This window comes from Rhinichthys klamathensis, unplaced genomic scaffold (assembly GCF_029890125.1).
Source record: "Rhinichthys klamathensis goyatoka isolate OS25496 unplaced genomic scaffold, OSU_Roscu_1.1 h1tg000099l_1, whole genome shotgun sequence".
Taxonomy (NCBI): Eukaryota; Metazoa; Chordata; class Actinopteri; order Cypriniformes; family Leuciscidae; genus Rhinichthys; species Rhinichthys klamathensis.
Window position 1 is genome coordinate 1,997,228 of NW_026606638.1, and position 20,486 is coordinate 2,017,713.

Below are 20,486 nucleotides of genomic sequence, written 5' to 3' on the forward strand. Positions count from 1 at the left end.
ACCACAATGACTTCATGAAGTTATCTGGGGCCTATGTCACCAATATTCGACCAGGTAAAAAGGTTGGTGACCCCACAGTCCATGGCCTCCGGGCTCTCCAGTACTTGGCTGATGGTCAAATCCGGTACAAGTTGGAATTTGAGTCTGAATGGGAGGACCTGCCTCAGCGAATCAACATCCCCAAAGAACCATTCCACTGGGTCCCACTCTTTCCTGCCCAAATGCCAATTACTCTCAGGAAATTCAATGACTTGCAGGCAATGAAACCAGTACTACCAAGAGTGGCCCACCAGTACTATGACAACCTCCCTCATCAATAGACAGTGTGGAAATGAGTGTGCACAGCACCTGAGTAGAACTTGGTGGGAAAGGAAAAGTGGTTAAGGTTAGACATTAAGAAACAACTTGGTTAGGGTTAAGTTACACATCTTGGTTATGTTTCGGAGAATAAAAAAACTATGGTTATGTTATGTTTGCACAGCACCTGAGTGGAACTTCGATTAAGGGTGGTAAAGGAAAACAGTAGTTACGGTTAGACATTAAGAAACAACTTGGTTAAGGTTGGCAAGTTACACATCTTGGTTATATTTAGGAGAGAAAAACAACTTTTGTTATGTTATGTTTGCATTTATATGTAAGAGAAAAAATGCCTAAGTCATGGCATGTTCTGCCTAAGTCACTTTTATTAGTTAGGTAATTGGTGATGGATCTTTTTATTTTTGCATACTTGTTCACACATCTGGTTGAATGTACTGTTATAAGATCAATAAAAAATCACAATGTGATTTCTAAATATTGTGTTTTTTCGTGTTTTCCAAAAACGTTGAAATATGACTTAGGCAATTATGCTATGAGGCTAACGATTGTTATATTGTAATACCATCATATTCTGTGCAGCCAATTAGCTTACTTCGCTTTAAATAGAAAAGCCTGACAATATCACTGCTAAACACCTTTAAGTATTGTGGTATTCCGCCATGTTTCTCACTGACACGCCCCCAACTCATAAAGATCGGGGCTTAAAGAAAATCCAGAGCTTCCCACTCACATTTACGACACTGTGGTGGCGCCAATGCTAAGCAAATTTTTGGTGGCGCTAAAGCCCAGCAAGCCTTGCTTCATTTAGTATACACAGAATATGCTAATTAGCCCCGCCGCCACTCACTTACACCAGCTCAGAGATCCATTCGGTCAACTTTTACTCAAGTTACTGTACTAAATGCTGTAAAATGGTATCGCTCTTTACAATGTCGTACACACAACGGTAATTAACATGATTAGCCTTTTGCTTAACTGTGTTATCAAACAGCTAATGTTATCTTTAATCTTTAAAGATGTGTTGCTAATGTTACACAAACCATGTTCCCATTCGCCATCTCAGCCTGCCTTCTAAAAATCGGCATCCTTAAACACTTTGAAAGAAAAGGATAACACTTTCATAGAAAGCCATATAGTTCATCATGACATAACATCATAATATACATCATATACATAATTCACCCGCTATATTGTTAAATGTACACAATTTTTCATATCAACAGAAAAATAGACAGGTATGGCTTCTCTTGAGACTCCACTGCTTCAGAGGATAGTTAATTATGTGCTAAAGCCCACCAGCATGTTGACGTGATTGGTTACAAGGTTTGTGACATAAGAAACAACACGTTTTTGAGACTGTCTTTGGTTCACTGCAGTTTTATGAATTATGAATTTGCACATGGTTTATCTGAAAAGCATATTAAAAGTTAAATTTTCACCACAGGGGGACTTTAATTCACCCTTCCACAAATTAAGGCCTTAAAAAGGTCTTAAATCAGAGCAGAAAGTCTTAAATTCCTAAAGTCATCATGGCATTAAATGTTGAATGCATGGCAAAAAATGCATATCTTCATCTTCACAAATATCTAAGCGTTCCAATACAACCATCTACATTTACCTGAGATGCAAAATGAAGAAATGAAGTCTGTTTTTCTGAGAAATTGAACAAAATTAGGTGAGTTTACACTTACAATATCTGTCAATGAGGAAAGAAAACTTGTTTTCCCTTTAAATTAAGAGTATTTTTCTGACCCCGTTGGCAGATATTTCTTGTTTTAATCAGAAACTCGCTTTATTTTGATCTGTTTCGTAGAAAATAAGACTACTTTGTAATGTTGGAGAGTAGTATCTGATTGCAGTAATAATATTTATTAACAAAAGAACCAAAAAAACACAAGAAACAGAACATCTAGGAACAGAGAAAACAAGAATAAAGGACACTAACAAAACAGCCATGTAGGACAAGACTTGACATGAGGACATACTGGGGTTTAAATACACAAGATAATAAGGGGCTAACAAGAGACAGGTGGAGGTGATTAATCGTCATGGAAACAAACAAGGGTAACTATGGGAACAAACAATGTAGCAAGGAACCAATCACAAGGGTGAAACACTGAAACAAGGGGAGCAGAAAATACACTTCAAAATAAAAGTCCTACAACACAAAAGCAGGGAAACAAGACAGGAATGTAACACTTATGCAATTCTGCTTCTCAATTAAATGTATCTTGATTTAAGAAGCTTTAGAAATTTGCACTGTGAAAATATAAAAGTACTGAGAACATCAAGAACAACTATTTTGCAGAATATCATTTTTAGTGTTGCTTACTCATTGTGTTCCTCCCCTAGACATTAAGATTTACATATTGACATGTTAAGTTCCCTTCACTTTATTCCTGACATTTTCTTCACTTGGTCTTTAAAAGTTTTAAATCTACCTTCATGAAACCTGCAGAAACCCTGATTTTAACACATGAATCAGATCTGAGAAAATCAATTGCATACAACAACAATTGCTATTACTAAGAATAATTTTGACTTCTTAAACCGATTGTTCCCAGCTGCACCCCAACACAATATTAATATGTGTGCTGTGATATAATTGTGTATAGTTTGATTTGACATGCTGCTGGTGTTGAAGCTGTCTGAAGAGGGCAGTGTGTCCTGTTTTTTTTGCTGCTTTTTTTTTATTTTTATTGCTGCACAGTATGATTTATTAAGACTTTTAAAAATGGAAACTTATACTGCAGGGATTGTAAATGAGATTTATTTTCTTTTTCTAAAAATGTGTCATTTAAATTATTTTACTTTTAAATTCAAATATATCCATCCAAATATACTTGAACACTAAGTGTATGATTTTTATCTTACAAAACAGTCCTTTGGCTGTACCATATTACTGTAAAAATCTGTGGGGTTAACATGGTACAATGTTTTATTATTATGGAATGTGAGTAATGGTCTATAAAGATATAGTTTTATCACTGTACCGTGTCCAAAAAAACGTATTTAATACTTTTTCTGCTAGACTTGGACAAGTATTTGATTTACAGTTTCATTACAACTTTGTCATGGACACGTACATTTTATTTCAGGATAAAAGCAAAGACAAGGTATCAAAGTTTGACACCCTCAGACACTCCATCGCTGGAATCATCCGCTCGCCCAAGTCTGTACTGGGCTCTTCATCAGTAAGTTTCAGAACTGAGTCAGCTGCTTTTTCCATCAACACTTCTTCATTTCTATCCTGACCTGTCATATTCTCTGCTTGACCTCCTGGGTTTTGTCCCTCTTCAGTTTTTCGATGTGATACCCACTAGTGAGAAACCGCTGGGCGAGCAGGAGTGGTATCATGGTGCCATTCCCAGGACAGAGGCCCAGGAGCTGCTGAAGCAGCAGGGAGACTTCCTGGTGCGCGAGAGCCACGGCAAACCTGGAGAATATGTGCTCTCTGTGTTTTCAGACGGACAGCGCAGACATTTCATCATTCAGTTTGCTGATGTAAGTACATGATCAAAAAAGTTGTATCATTCAAAGAATACATTTAAAAAAAAAAAGTCAGATTAAATAAGTGAAGAAGTAATCATGAAAAAATGATATTATATTTGGTTTTGTTTTAAAATATTTGAAAATACACAAGTAATTATTTTATTTTGTTTTGAGTTTACTGAACTGTCTGATTTCATTTGCCTCCTTTTGTCTGCAGAATCAGTACAGATTTGAAGGCACTGGCTTCCCCACCATCCCACAGCTCATAGAGCATCATTACACGACTAAACAAGTCATCACCAAGAAATCTGGGGTCGTGCTCTTGAACCCCGTCATAAAGGTGAAACATTGTGTCTCTTTTCATTTTAACAAGCTGTTCTGCTCTCAGTAGTCATTTGCTGTGTCACTTCTGAGGCTATCACTTTTTTTTTTTTACAATATATGAAGCCATAGAGTTCCTTATTACAGAAATTCAGAGGGTACATTGCTCATTTCCCCTAACGTGTGCAACTACATTTGATATTAAATTGATGTCGTGCTGTGCAGTTCTCAAATCAACCTGTCCTGCAGATGTAAAGTCCTATGTGTGCTTTGATTTCTCTTTGGCTATGAAAAAAAAAAAAATTGTAGTGGTTTAGAAAATTTCGCTTTAGACTCCTTTCTTGATAGTGGTCCACACTGGCTGGATTCCCTCCTGGAGGTGTGTGTGTGTGTGTGGATGATTACCTGCCATGCTGTTCCTCTGATGGGTTTTTGATGACAGGGGTAAAGCTCTCCATCCGAACATGTTGACTGAAATCATAATAGTGGTGATGTTTCTGCTGCAGCATGCAAGAAACATTCTCACACCCCTGTGAATGCTGGGATATGTTCAGACTGTGTAGAGCTGCACATTTAATTGACAAAATCGAAATTGTAATATGTGTGATTAATAAACTGTAATTTAATTACACATGAAGGCATGTACACTACTGTTTAAACGTTTGGCGCCAGTAAGAGGTTTTTATTAAAAGATATTAGTACTTTTATTTAGCATTAAACGTTCAATTAAAAGGGAAATAAAGACATTTATTATAATGTTAAAAGTGATTTATATTTCAAATACACAGTGCTGGTCAGAATTACTGTATTTGCCCCCTTGGTAAATATGATCAAAGATGGCTGTAAAAAATAAATCTGCATTGTTTATCCTTTTGATATTTTATTTAAAAAAAATGCAAAAATCTAACCTTTTATTGAAGTAAAATAATTGAAAGTGGGGGGAAAATCACATTTTGAAATAAAAGTTTTTCTCCAAAACACATTGGGAACAATTATTTGCACCCTTTTATTAAATATTTTTGCAACCTCCTTTTGCCAAGATAACAGCTGAGTCTTCTCATATAATGCCTGATGAGTTTGGAGAACACCTGACAAGAGATCAGAGACCATTCCTCCATACAGAATCTCTCCAGATCCTTCAGATTCCCAGATCCATGTTGGTGCTTCTTCTCTTCAGTTCAGCCCACTCATTTTCTATAGGGTTCAGGTCTGGGACTGGGATGGTCATGGCTGAAGCTTCCTTTTGTGCTCATTGACCCATTTTTGTTTTGATTTTGATGTTTGTTTTTGGATCACTGTCCTGTTGGAAGATCCAAACATGGCCCGTTATAAGATTTCTAGCACAGGCTATCAGGTTTTGATTTTTTATCGGTTGGTATTTGATCGAATCCATGATGCGATGTTCAGAATCCATTTCCATTTGTTAAGAATCCATATCTGAACAAGATGTACAGGGCCTCTGGCAGAAAATTAGGCCCACGGGATTGAAGATACAGCAGAGCATTTCATTTTACTCATGGGGTGCTTTTTTATCCCTGTATGAACCAAACCCATATTAAGAGTTTGCTGCCAAAAAGCTCTTTTTTTTTGTTTTGTTTCATTGCTTAGTTTTGAATAAGAATGTTGAGTGAAGTGCATTATTTTCCAGGCTGACTGCAGGTCACTTATCCTCATGACGTTTAGAGTAATGGCTCTTTGATTTATGCTATTATCAATGTTGAGCTAAATGTCTGTTCTCATTGCCACTGCTGTAAATGTGTTGAGGTTTTAGAAAGGGATGTTTCTTTTTTGTGTGTATGTTTTAATTGTCTTTGAATCCTATATTAGTTTGTGATCAGTAAAAACAGTTTGGGTCAACTCTAAAATTTGAATTAAACACACTGACTGAAAATCATACACAAGATACGCACAGTAAATGTGTTTTTGTGTCTTTTAAAGTGCCCCTATTATGCTTATTAAAATATTACCTTTGATGCAGTGTGCAATATAGCTGTTTGTAAATGTAAAAGGTCTGCAAAGCTTTAAAGATCAAAGTGCACGACAAATTAAGTTTTGTATACTAAAAGAAAGAATTGATTCGGAACTGTTGAAACGGGTCGCCAGCAATTCCAGTCTCACTGTTACATTCTTGGGTAACAATGTAACATATTTGCATAATTCCAGCCTATAGCTTTCATTGGCTGCTCGTGAACGATGTCTACTTTGACCTTCAAACACTGTAGTTGTAGCTGAGGCCTGGAAGAGTTTGGTTTATGATGTTGACATGACAAGACAACAATGTTTTCAGCACTGCGAATCCACTTTGAATGCATTTCAAAAGGATAAGGACGGAATCCTGCTGGAATTGATACTAAAAAACTGTGTATCAGCACCAAAGAAGCATCCGGAGCTGAAATTCAGATTTGCTAATAGAGGTTTTGTTTCCGATTTGCGCTGTAAGACCAATCGCAGTAGACCAATCACAACTGGGCCGTCTGACCAATCAGAGCAGAGTAGGCTCTCGAAAAGGAGGGGTTTAGAGACACTGGATCTTCGAACGAACCTTTTTCAGACTCTTTGAGAAATTATGATGTGCAATGTATATTATGAGAAAACTAAAGTGTTTTTTGACTATGAAACCTATTGTAGGAAACCTCCAAAACAAAATGAGGAACCGTGAAAATAGCATAATAGGGGCACTTTTAAGGAATATTTTGGTTTATTTACCTTGTGCGATTACCTTGAGTTTGTATTTTGCAAAGATAAATGGATTGTGCACATATACCTCTGTGTATTGCTGTTATCACAATAGTGTATTAATTGTCAAATAAAGTTGTAAAAGTAGAGGTTTCACAATAAAAATAGTCTATGAGAGTCTCTGTCTATGAGAGTGCTTTTGGAGAATGAGGTGATAATTGCATCATTATCATTCATCAGAGTAACAGCACAGTGACTGACCCACAGGACGCTCAGCATCTCTCTTCTGTTTGTCTCTGCACGAGTCATTAGTTCATTAATGAACGTGTGTCAGAAAGATAATTTGCTATTTTTGTTTGTTTGCTCAGGATAAGAAATGGATTCTCAATCATGAGGACGTCATTCTTGGAGAACTCCTTGGCAAAGTAAGTCCACATCCATTGTGCTTGTGTTTGAGACTGTTGCAGAAAAATACTGTGGTGGTACCATGGTACAGTGATCAGATGGTAATACCATGGGACTTTGATGGAGATATACATACGCTACCATTCAAAAGTTTGGCGTCAGTACAATTAAGTTATTTTGAAAGAAATTAAAGGGTTAGTTCACCCAGAAATAAAAGACTTTCGTTCATCTTCGGCACACAAATGAAGATATTTTTGATGAAATCTGAGAGCTTTCTATCCCTTCATTAACAGCTACACAACTAACACTTTGACGCTTCAAAAAGTTCATAAAGAGATCGTCAAATTTAGGCATTTATTTACATATAAACATTGATCAGTGAACATAAACAGAAGCTCAGCCGAACTTGCTTGACGCACAAGAATGAACCTCATTGGTTCTTGCACGTCAAGCGAACATTCTTGAGCTTCCGTTGGTTTACCACAACTGATGTGTGCGTTGATGAATGTTTATATGTGAATAAAAGCCTAAATTCAATCTTTTCTTAATTTGGACTAAATTCATATGGATTCATTTTACGACCTCTTTATGAACTTTTTGAAGCGTCAAAGTAGTGGTTGCATAGCTGTCAATGGAGGGACAAAAAGCTCTTAGATTTCATCAAAAATATCTTTATTTGTGTTCTGAAGATGAACAAAAGTCTTACGGGTTTTAAACGACATGAGGGTGAGTAATTGATGACAGAACTTTAATTTTTTGGTGAACTAAACCCTTTTATAAAGCAAGGATTTTTAGGGTAGGACCTTGTGCAAAATGACATATTTTCACAATTAATTAGGTTGACTGGTTGACAGGTCTGTTAAAAAATGACAGCAAAACAAACACAAAACTAGTCGACCAAGTAATGTGTTGGATAATTAGTTGTCTAAAGTTACCCGTCGCTATTACTACTAATATGGTGTGAAAACTGCCATTGTTCTTTTTATTATTTTATATGAAATAAGATGCTCAGTGTTTTTGGACAAATGTTGTTTTTAGGGAAATTTTGGGGAGGTTTTTAAAGGAACGCTGCGAGATAAAACCCCAGTGGCCGTGAAAACTTGTAAGGAAGATCTACCACAAGACCTCAAGATAAAGTTCCTCTCAGAAGCCAGGTGAAGACACATTCCCCGTTGCATGCTTTACGTCATACTTTCTCATTCTTCAAACTTCACTTTGTTTCACATTCTCCTAAAAATAATAATGAGTGATGAAATAATGTGGTCATGTCCATATTCATTTATGCTTTCTCCACCTCTAGGATCCTGAAGCAGTATGATCACCCGAACATTGTGAAGTTAATAGGCGTCTGTACCCAACGGCAGCCCATTTACATAGTAATGGAACTTGTAACAGGTCAGTAAACTGGATCTTCGTCTCAGCCATTAGCCACTGAAACCCATTCTCGTTAAAAGTTGTTGAATACTTGTTTGGGATGTTGGTGTCTCTTTTAATGTATTGCACATCTATAGCTCATTTACTTTGCCATTTTTCAATAGGTGGGGACTTTTTATCATTCTTAAGAAAGAAAAAGGAGGACCTTAAGACAAAGCAACTGGTAAAGTTTGCATTAGACGCTGCTGGAGGAATGGCGTACCTGGAGCTAAAGAACTGCATACACAGGTAAGAAAAACTGAAAAGCTTCAGATTTAATAATGATACACCTTATCCTAACAAAAACTTGTCCGGTTAAACTTAAAAGAATGTAAACAATATTATATACATATATTTGCATAACCAAAACGGTCTGTTTGTAGGACAATTTTTGTACATTTTTCATGAACAATTGCTCCAGTTTTTTTTTTTTTTGTGGAGAAAAACATCTATCGTTGTATCTGTGTATTTTGTGGGAACCTCTTTGCCGTTCTACACTTTGGGTACACACTATGTTCTGAACGACTACTTTTACTACTAGCCATTAAGATAACTTTATTATATGACTCATTATGAAAAATGTAACCTCTATGACCTCATAGCTCATGAGGCACACTAAATTGTAACATTCTGGGGATCCCCTACCAAGAATTATTATTTTTTTGGTTAACTGCTTTAAAATGGCTTTTTAGGTCACTTTTAGACAGACAATTAAAAGAAAATGACACTTATACAGCAATAAAATATAAATTTGATTTCGCTCACTTAGCCTATCAAGCAAAAATCTCAATAAAGAGGTAATATCTGTGTTAAAAGAGCACATTCGACCATTTAGTGAAGCTGATTGCTTTAGCCCAGGGGTTTCCATTTCTAGTCCTCGCGCCTCCCCCGCTCTATACATTTTTTTTATGTCTCTCTTATCTGACGCGCTCAGTTGAGGGGTGGGTTCCATTCGACCGTACGCGCACAAGAAGTGGACTCAGAAGGGTATTTCGTCATCTTAAGACAGATTCCAATCCAAAGCAGGTGTGTTTGTATGCATCTGTTCGCGGGTGTAAAGTGTGTTAGACGTGACGGTTACAAGTCAACTATCATGTTAAATGAGATCAAAATACATATTACCAAATTATGTTTATTTTCAGATTTATCATCGCAACATACTCTACATTTATCATTCAGTTAAGAGCTTTTGAATTGGAGTTCATGGAGCTCTCTTCTAACAAGCTGATGATTAGATAAGAGAGACTGTGCAGAGCGGGGAGGCGCGAGGACTAGAATAGGGAAGCCCTGCTTTAGCCTGTATCCAACTTAGGCATGAGGTCTTAATTTTTAATTTGTAGCTGATGTTTGAATGGTAGCTTGGTAAACTTGTTGGTGATCAAATATTCAATATCTCTACTCTCCATAATAAAGATAGTTGGTACATTATCAGTGGTAGCATTCAAACTGATATTACATAATTTGATCTCTATGGTGATTGGTTGAAATACTCAATGGTGATTGGTTTATGGTTAGTGAGTTGGCAGCCCTGTTCCCGGATGTTATTCCATGTTGCAGACACCAAATCAGTTTTCTTGCCGCTAAAAACATATTTTGAATGGGAAAAGACTAAAGATAAATGGAATCAGTACATAAAAGGCTTATTATTAAAGATATACGAGAAACAGCGAGAGCTCTTTGCTATCGTGGCTATTTATCTGCAGCGAAAGCGCAAGCACCGGTCAATCTGGGTTCATGAAACCATTCAGGTTCAGCACAGCGAGTACCCCCGCCCGTATGTACACGGAGACATCACAAACTATAGGAAAATAATCACTCCATCTTGCCCGCGACACTCTCCACTACAGGATGTAGTGACGGTTCACGTGCTCTCCACTGACTTCACTCCTATTGGTTGTTGCTCCCAAAAGTCCCTATTTATTTGCATAAAGTTAAACATATCTTAACTTTGTTGCGTTGCTGGACACATCTACTTCCTGTCACCAATGGTCATTGTCACTCGTGACTCCGGAAATCGCCAGCTCTCCATTGAAACGAATGGGATCATGTCACGTTGTAGATGCGTGTTGCTAGCAGTGGGAAAGGAAACTACCTGTAATGGCAACAGCAAAGCAGCTCACTGTGTTGTATTAACATCCTTCCATGAAGTCTATAAATATCTATATATATGTCAACTAATGTAAATTTGGTATTTGATGATTTATATTTAGTAATATCCTCTTAAACCATCCAACTAGCAGAAGCCCAAGTGTACCTTACTTTTTCTTTATCTGAACAACTCAGCCACCCATTAAAACATCAGGACCTAGCGGCACCTTCCCGTCCAATTCGTCTTGCTTCTTTCTGGTGGTGATTTTTAAACTGTGAAATGGGCTTTGGTGCATTGTGCTGTTTGAGGCTGAAGCCAGCCGGCTGAATACATGTCGCTCAGAAATGAGCTGTGGGCGCTCTATCAGCACCCTGCTAAAAATCCATTTACTATCAGACATGATCATGTTAGGGGCGACGGTGGTTTGAGCACCTTTCTGTCAGATCAGTCCTCTCTCCTCCGCTACCCCCCCACCCCCCGCTGTCTTTCTCCATCTCATGTTAGCAAGGCAATTTTTGGGATGTGACAACCTAATATGGTTGTGTAGCTGAGGATGTCTGCTCAGCATAAATGCCAGTGAGAGGCACAGCAGTGGCTGTGGACTAGAATCTTAAATCACTGGTTGGGGATGAAGAGAATAGATCGAATCATCTTCCTTGTATGAGAGAGATGTGGCGAATCTAATGATCGGCTTTTGTAGACTTTTTATTTTAAAAAGGGCCTATTCCTTTAAGATTTTGAATGTTGTTATATGAAAACTCATTACCGGTACTTATTTTTTTGGTCTACCCTGCCAATGTTCAATCAGTGCCATACTAAACACTCAATGGCAGTTATTTAATGTCTGGACTGGAGAGTGTCTTTAAGGGGCTGTTTACTCAACAGAATACTCACCTAAAAACAATGCGTTTATGCGTTATTATGGCGGTTCATTTACACGATAACGGTATTTTAGGGCCTAAAAATGGTGTCAAAGTGCAAGTTTTTTGAAAACGATACCGTTATCGTCTCCGTGTCGACTACAAAAACTCAGTGTTTCTTTACAAAGATACATCGCCAACTACTGGCCTGGCAGCATAATACAGTGTTTTTAGTTGTTTTTGTGGATCCGTGTGAACTGGGATCGCTTTGACAATGTTGTTGTCTCTGTATTTGCGAAAAACGCAAAGCTTTTAAAAGCTTTTCCATTTTTAGTGTAAATATACCCTAAAAAGTCTCTCATTATGTCCTAAAATGATGTTAGCTTGCTAAATTTAGTTTCAAGCAGCAATCAAAACAGTTATTATTTGTATTATACGCGAACATATCTGTATTTGTCGGTGATGTACACTATCGATCATAAGTTTGGGGTCTGTAATATTTGTTTTATGTTTTTGAAAGAGGTCTCTTATGCTTAGCAAGGCTGCATTTATTTGATCAAAAATACTGTAAAAATAGTAATATTGTGAAATATTATTACAATTTATAATATCTGTTTTCTATTTGAATATATTTTAAAATATAATTTATTCCTGTTTTGTCAAAGCTGAATTTTCCGCATCATTACTCCAGTCTCCAGTATCACATGATCCTTCAGAAATCAGTCTAATATGCTGGTTTGCTGCTTAAGAAACATTTCTTCTTATCATCACAGTTGAAAACGGTTGTGCTGCTTAATATTTTTGTGGAAACCATGATACATTTTTTCAGGATTCTATGAAGAATAGAAAGTAATAGAAATAGAAAACTTTGTAAAATTATAAGCAAGGGATTATCAATGGCTAGCTGTGCGTTAAATGATTTTAATGCTCGACGCAGAGGCAAAATACCACCCAAATTAAAATCGTTTAATGCACAGCTAGCCATGGATTATGCCACTTATACCATGGTCATTTGACAGCATGTTATTGATGTTTGCAGCGCAATATTTGACCGGAAGGGTAAAAATGACGGTTATTTTCGTCAGTTATGGCTCCTTAGATCTAGCATTCTGCCCGCTTTGAATCAGACACAGAGATAAAGTAGTACGTCAGATTACATTTATTTGAATGAATTAGAGCGAGAGAAAGAGTGCATGTGTGAATTACCTGTCTCTCTCCTAACAGCGAAACTGCGAGTTTCAAAAGCTTTAAAAAAGCTTTAAAAAAAACATTTTACCCCCTTGTTGCTGAGAATTATTATGTAGCGATTCTGTAGCGAAGCTATTTTTAGCAGCACTGATGAGTTTCTGTGCTTCTGAATGTTTCTGTGTGTGCAGCGCTGTTTTTAAATGAAAACAGCATATAAATTTAATTTGGGATTAAACTGACTGAAACTACCTGTGCTTTTAACGGTTTTAATGCACACCTTCCAGCCAATCAGAATTGAGTATTCAGACAGACCATGCTGTAAAAGTCGTTGATCAATTTAATGCATCCTTGCTGAATAAATAAAATATTGATTTCTTTCAAAAAAAATCTTACTGACCCCAAATGTTTAAATGGTAGTGTAGCTATAGATATGTTAGGCCTTTTGATGATATTTAATCCCCCGGTTTAACAGACAAGGTTTAAGCTAGTCCCAGCAGTGTTGCCAGATGTACGATAATTATCGTATTTGTACGATAATTTTGACCTCTGTACGATGTACGATAAATAATGAAAAAAATCCCATACTGTACGATAATTTCAGAATTTTGTGACAGTTCAATCGGAGGTCATTGTAATCATAGTGCTTCTATACTCATTGATCTAGCTGTGGATCTATGTCATGATTGTGAGGAAAAAGTGAAGGTGAGAGAGCACGGTAGAGAGGGAGAGACCCTGCGTGTGTGCGTCATGAAAGCTAGCCCATAAGGACTAATCCTGGCTTAATCTAAGCCCTGTCTGTGATACCGGGCCAATATACATTTTTATATATGTATTATGTATATTAATGTACTTTTTTTTTATTTTTATTTTTTTATTATCATTTTGACTACACATGAATGTACTTGGCAACAGTGGCTGATTAAAGCATTTAAAGGAGCTGTATGTAAGAAATGTATTTCAATTAATCATAAAATGGCCCTGATATATCACTAGACATTAAGAAATCATGTACATTTCAAATACTTATATCACTGACAACAGTAGTCCGGCCAGGATATTGTCATTTAAAAAGTGCAGTTGCAGCCCTCAACTGATGTTGATGTTGTCATGTTGTGTTTTGGTCTGATGCTCCACCCTCCACCTATCTACCAATCACGAAGTCAGTAGTGTTGCGGCATCCGGGTTGCCAGCTCTTCTCTAGTTACCACAGCTGCAGCTCGTCACGTTCCTGCTGGATCCTGCAGCCTATCTGGCAACCTTGAGTCAGGGGGGAGGGGGAGGGGATACACCACTCTACAGTAATTTGAAAGTGATTGCAGTACCAGTTTTGGCCACAATCTTACATACAGCTCCTTTAAGTAAAATAGAGTAAGATTGTAGTTAAAAACATGTTTCCCTCAATGTTTTTTTTTATTACATTAAGAGTCTAAGTATAAAATCTGTTGTCCATCATCTTGTTTTTGTGGAAGTATCTGTACCGTACCCATGTCTGTCCCTCAAACTTTAAATCCTGCAATCATTTTCAAGGTTTTGAAGTTTATAGATAGAGCGATGTGGAAATCAATATCACACACAGTGCTGCATGTTATGCAGTTAAAGTCACTTTGTTACTCTGAAGTTTTGAGAAACAGATGAGGATCTTTGGATATTCTCACCAGCTGTCTTGACAGCAGAAGGCTAATGATCCTGACTTGGCCGCGGACGGTCTCATTGGGCACTTTTTCTAGACTGGGGGTGTTCATAACTGCAATCACAGTATAATTGTCTAGACTGTTTACTTCATTCCCCGACAACTGTTTATTTGGCAGAAGTTGACTTGAATTTGAAACCAGTTTAGTCCAATTTTCCCGTAGATTATTTTGTTGACAGATGTGAATTGTCCAATCAGAGTCATGATTGTGAGCTGAGAGTGCATGCATTGCATTATTCATAATGTGATATTACAGTTTCTCTAAATCTTGCAGAGACCTGGCTGCTCGCAACTGCCTTGTGGGAGAGAACAATGTGCTGAAGATCAGCGATTTTGGGATGTCCCGACAGGAGGACGATGGCATCTACTCCTCATCAGGACTGAAACAGATCCCAATCAAGTGGACTGCACCGGAAGCACTGAACTATGGTAAAGCACCCATGCGGTCTGTGCTGCCGGTGGTTAAAGCTACTTTGCCTCGAAACTGATTCTCTTTACAAACATAATAGGAGTGAATTGGTTGCTATGAATTAGTATATATTTTGGTTTAGTAGTGGATCCAGTTTGATGTTTGACATGTTGTTTAAACCACAGGGAGATACAGCTCAGAGAGTGATGTGTGGAGTTATGGGATCCTCCTGTGGGAAACATTTAGCCTAGGAGTGTGTCCTTACCCGGGCATGACCAACCAGCAGGCTCGAGAACAGGTTGAAAAAGGTACTAAATGGATTCCATATAGTGAATGAATGAACCAGATTTTATTTTTTTTACATTTTAATGCGTTTTAAATTACATTTTCTTACCTTTTTTCATTTATTTTAAATGTTTCTACATTTATTAAAATAGTACATTTTTCTTTTATATTTGATTAAAGGTGAAGTATGTAGTTTCTGCGACACTAGCGAAATTAGAAAAAAAAAAAATCATATTTTCAAACAACCTTGCAAACGCCCCTTTTGCGAGTTGCAAATCCCCAAATCAAACATCACAATCACAGCTCTTGAGGGGTTTGTGAAGGCATGTCTCAACAGGTAAACATATTCTCATTTGAAACAAATCGAGGCTTGGACCCGGAAACAGTAAGGACCCAAGCAATCTGATTGGTTCAAAGCACGTTTTATGGGTAATCGCTTTAGTGCCGGGTTACAAATCAGGCAAAATCACATTATTATATTACGTCGTTTGAACTACGTTATAACGACCATTAATGTCTTTTAACTTATGTTTGATATACTGGTATATTAACGAAGCTATAGATTGTGAAATTGAACATTTCTCGTTCTTAGTGTTTTTTTTTAGTTAGCTTACATAGTAGCATAGCATACAGCTATCCGAAATGATTAGAGATAACGGCCATCTATGATATTTTTTCACACTCTTTGTCAATCGAAAAAGCAATTTTTTACAGCATCTGGATGATGTAATATTTTTAGATTGAGATTTAAATCACATTCACAAGCAGTAAATATGCAATTTCGTTCTCCAATCATGATCATAACAAATATGATACATGCATAATTCTGTTTAAGAATTATGACATGCTTGTAATTAAAAACAATATATGATGCCTTATTGCTTAATAACAAATAACAATGTCGCAAAACATACCTAAAAATGTCATTTCTTTCACTTTAACTAAATAAATAATCAGGATAAAAATAAAAGATTATTACATGAATTAAGGGGTTTGATTGATTACATTTAAGAATCGTGAGAACAGCTTTAGATCAGGCATACTACTGGGGTCCTAAGCTGGGACTCATCTCTTTGCTGGGACTCAGCACTTCTACACCGGAAGTGTTTTTTTTTTCATTCATTTTGTCACGACACGCTTGAGAAAGCCTGATCAGAAAGTTTGAAGAAATTTTAAAAGCTTGAATTTTGAAGTAGTTTTGAAGGCAATACAGTCACAATGCTAACATGTTTTAGGATGTCTGTAGCATGATTTAACATATTTGCTAGCGTGTATGCTGCTAGCATGATTTAACATTGCTAACATGATTCTAACATGCTTTAGCACATTGCTAAAAAATTTTTTAACATGTTGCTAGCATGTTTCTGGCATCAATTAGCACATTGCTAGCATGTTTTCTAAAAAGTTATAAACCATGAACAAGCCAATTTTAGTTATGAGGTAAAGAACAACACTACAAACTTTGATTTTAATCAAAAATGTTTTTAAAAATCGGAAAAGACAAAGGTACAAAACAACTACAATCCCATGAAGCATTGCGAACATCATAATCAGATTAAAAACTATGGAGAAATCTAAAACTACTCATTTACAAATATTGATCATATACACTCACCGGCCACTTTATTAGGTACACCTGTCCAACTGCTCGTTAACACTTAATTTCTAAGCAGCCAATCACATGGCGGCAACTCAGTGCATTTAGGCATGTAGACATGGTCAAGACAATCTCCTGCAGTTCAAACCGAGCATCAGTATGGGGAAGAAAGTTGATTTGAGTGACTTTGAACGTGGCATGATTGTTGGTGCCAGAAGGGCTGGTCTGAGTATTTCAGAAACTGCTAATCTACTGGGATTTTCACGCACAACCATCTCTAGGGTTTACAGAGAATGGTCCGAAAAAGAAAAAACATCCAGTGAGCGGCAGTTCTGTGGGCGGAAATGCCTTGTTGATGCCAGAGGTCAGAGGAGAATGGCCAGACTGGTTCGAGCTGATAGAAGGGCAACAGTGACTGAAATAACCACTCGTTACAACCGAGGTATGCAGCAAAGCATTTGTGTAGCCACAACACGCACAACCTTGAGGCGGATGGGCTACAACAGCAGAAGACTCCACCGGGTACCACTCATCTCCACTACAAATAGGAAAAAGAGGCTACAATTTGCAAGAGCTCACCAAAATTGAACAGTTGAAGACTGGAAAAATGTTGCCTGGTCTGATGAGTCTCGATTTCTGTTGAGACATTCAGATGTTAGAGTCAGAATTTGGCGTAAACAGAATGAGAACATGGAACCATCATGCCTTGTTACCACTGTGCAGGCTGGTGGTGGTGGTGTAATGGTGTGGGGGATGTTTTCCTGGCACACTTTAGGCCCCTTAGTGCCAATTGGGCATCGTTTAAATGCCACGGCCTACCTGAGCATTGTTTCTGACCATGTCCATCCCTTTATGGCCACCATGTACCCATCCTCTGATGGCTACTTCCACCATGTCACAAAGCTCTAATCATTTCAAATTGGTTTCTTGAACATGACAATGAGTTCACTGTACTAAAATGGCCTCCACAGTCACCAGATCTCAACCCAATAGAGCATCTTTGGGATGTGGTGGAACGGGAGATTCGCATCATGGATGTGCAGCCGACAAATCTGCGGCAACTGTGTGATGCCATCATGTCAATATGGACCAAACTCCCTGAGGAATGCTTCCAGCACCTTGTTGAATCTATGCCACGAAGAATTGAGGCAGTTCTGAAGGCAAAAGGGGGTCCAACCCGTTACTAGCATGGGGTACCTAATAAAGTGGCCGGTGAGTGTATATAAACAGTATATTTTAAGTCATATGCATATGTATATATATATATATATATATAGATACACACACACACACAAATGTAAGTACTTTGAGAGTGTAATTACGTAATTTCAGAAGCTAAAGAGCTATTTTGACACTCTGATTGATGTAATTTTCTGTACAGCATCATGGGTAATGTAGTTTTTAACCAGGAATTCTGTTGTTAAACAATTATTTAAAAAAATAAGCTGAAATAATGTTGACTTCTGGAACCCGACTGTTGCACTCTTAGCTTGAGCTGGATCTGAGTGGACCGCCCTCAGTGTTCTGATGGTGCCCGAGAGGCGCAGTGTTTACATGTTTTAGTAGTCAATGAACAATAAACTGGGTTAAGAGAATGTATTTTAACAATATTTTTTACGTACTTCACCTTTAATTAAATTATATTTGAACTAATTATTGTTAAAAATCTAAAATCTCTGAAATAGCTGGACAGTGGATAACTAGAGTTTGAAATGTGTATTGTGCATAACGTTATTTCACACACTAAGCGGTATACAGTATAAAGTATGCACTGTACAGTGTGCAGTACGCTTGTATTATGTTCTGAACAAAACCTGTAACAAAATCACTGTTAGCCTTTTAGGTAACACTTTATTTTCAGTGTCTTTGTTACATATCTTACATGTTAATTCAACTGTACTAATAACTATATATTATGCATAATTACATGCAACTAACCCTAAACCAAACCCTATTCCTGACCCTTACCCTATAGTAAGTACATGCAGTTATTTTACTCAATACTTAAATGTATAATTGCACTGTAACACGGACACCTTAAAATAAAGTGTAACTGCTTTTTAATAATCTTATTATCCACTATCAATTATTGATCTAATCAGCACTGACATAGAAAGTTTGTCTGTGTATAATGTAGGTTACAGGATGTCCTGCCCGCAGAAGTGTCCAGACGAGGTGTACAGGATCATGCAGCGATGTTGGGACTACAAACCTGAGAATCGCCCCAAATTCGCTGACATTCAGAAAGAACTGGCCGCGGTCAAGAAAAAATAGCCTTTAATGAGGAAACGGCTGGAAGGCCAAACTCATACTTCACATCCAGGTGATCCCTAATCTGCAGAGAGAAACACAACAAATGTTTCGCCCACCAAACGACATGCTATTATTGTACTAAAGAGTACTCCGTCACATAATCACTGTGTGAACTGCCTATGCACCAGCTGTTTTGAGCCATTAGCATGGAGAGAGGTCTCAGCTTTGCTCTGATGTCAAAATTATGCAGATTTTCCTGTTTTGTTTTGTTTTTGTAACTGAGCAACAGTTAAGCTACGACAGACAGAACGTAAGATAAATGGGGTGTATTCAGTATGCCATTGAGTATTCCTGTGTACGCACCAGTAAAAAAGGGGGGTGGTTCACCCGAAAATGAACATTTTGTTATCATTTTCTTACCTTTATGTCATTCTTTCTTCTGTGGAATGCAAAGGAAGATATTTAGAGTGTTTTTGTGTCCAATCAATGAAGGTTGGTGTGGTCAATTGGTGTTTTGGACCCCATTCACTTTCATTATATGTACAAAACAAGTGAAACATTTTTCAAAATATCTTCTTTCGTGTTCCAAAGAGGAAAGAAAGTCATACAGGTTTGGAACGACATGAGGGTGAGTAAATGATGACAGATTTTTCATATTTGGGGAGCTATCCCTTTAAAATATGGAGATGAATGTGTGATAAAGGACTGTTTGTCCACCCCGATAACACAATATCACTTTTTGTTTTTTAAAAGTCCTAAACCTGTTTGATGGTTTGGGCAGTTTTATAGTCAAGCCATTTTAATGTCATTTTTATATTCCTAGAGCAATAGGACCTTTTTGGACAAAAAATAAATAAAAATTACAGATGTTCGTCAGTCACACAAAATAACGTGTCACATCCTTAAAGGGATTGTTCACTTTGAAATAAATTTTTGATATGTTTTAGCTTACCTCAAGGGCATCCAAGATGTAGGTGTCTTTGTTTCCGCAGTAGTTTCAATTTTGATATTTTTAGGTCAAACCGTTCTTGTCTGTCAGTCATATAATGCAGGTCTATGGTCACCACCTCAAAGAGCATGCACAGAGAAGTCCAAATTAAACATGATTTAATGACTCGTAAATGTAAGTACACATTGATGGCCTAAGACACGAAACGAGCGGTTTGTGTGAGAAAACGAACAGTATTTATATCGTTTTTACCTCTTGTAACCACAGCCACGTCCAAGTGATCTGAGGGCGCCGGCGCTTCGGTCTGTGAGTTACAAGAGGTAAAAACGATATAAATACTGTTTGTTTTCTCACACAAACCGCTCGTTTCGTGTCTTAGGCCATCAATGTGTACTTACATTTACGAGTCATTAAATCATGTTTAATTTGGACTTCTCTGTGCATGCTCTTTGAGGTGGTGACCATAGACCTGCATTATATGACTGACAGACACGAACGGTTTGACCTAAAAATTTCAAAATTGAAACTTCTGCGGAAACAA

General features: G+C 37.4%; 1 protein-coding gene across 2 annotated transcripts in view; it reads left to right on the plus strand.

Annotated features, from left to right (window-relative positions):
* fer (fer (fps/fes related) tyrosine kinase) overlaps positions 1-19,892 on the plus strand; it is a 48,375-nt gene extending 28,483 nt beyond the window's left edge. For both annotated transcript variants that reach the window (XM_056252956.1, XM_056252955.1), the window contains exons 10-19: positions 3,417-3,512; positions 3,619-3,822; positions 4,028-4,150; positions 7,176-7,232; positions 8,251-8,366; positions 8,513-8,607; positions 8,751-8,874; positions 14,727-14,881; positions 15,047-15,169; positions 18,881-19,892. In XM_056252956.1, coding sequence (XP_056108931.1) covers positions 3,417-3,512; positions 3,619-3,822; positions 4,028-4,150; positions 7,176-7,232; positions 8,251-8,366; positions 8,513-8,607; positions 8,751-8,874; positions 14,727-14,881; positions 15,047-15,169; positions 18,881-19,017 — 1,230 coding nt within the window. In that variant the 3' untranslated portion in view covers positions 19,018-19,892. The remainder of the gene's footprint in view (positions 1-3,416; positions 3,513-3,618; positions 3,823-4,027; positions 4,151-7,175; positions 7,233-8,250; positions 8,367-8,512; positions 8,608-8,750; positions 8,875-14,726; positions 14,882-15,046; positions 15,170-18,880) is intronic.
* The last annotated feature ends 594 nt before the right edge of the window (positions 19,893-20,486 follow it).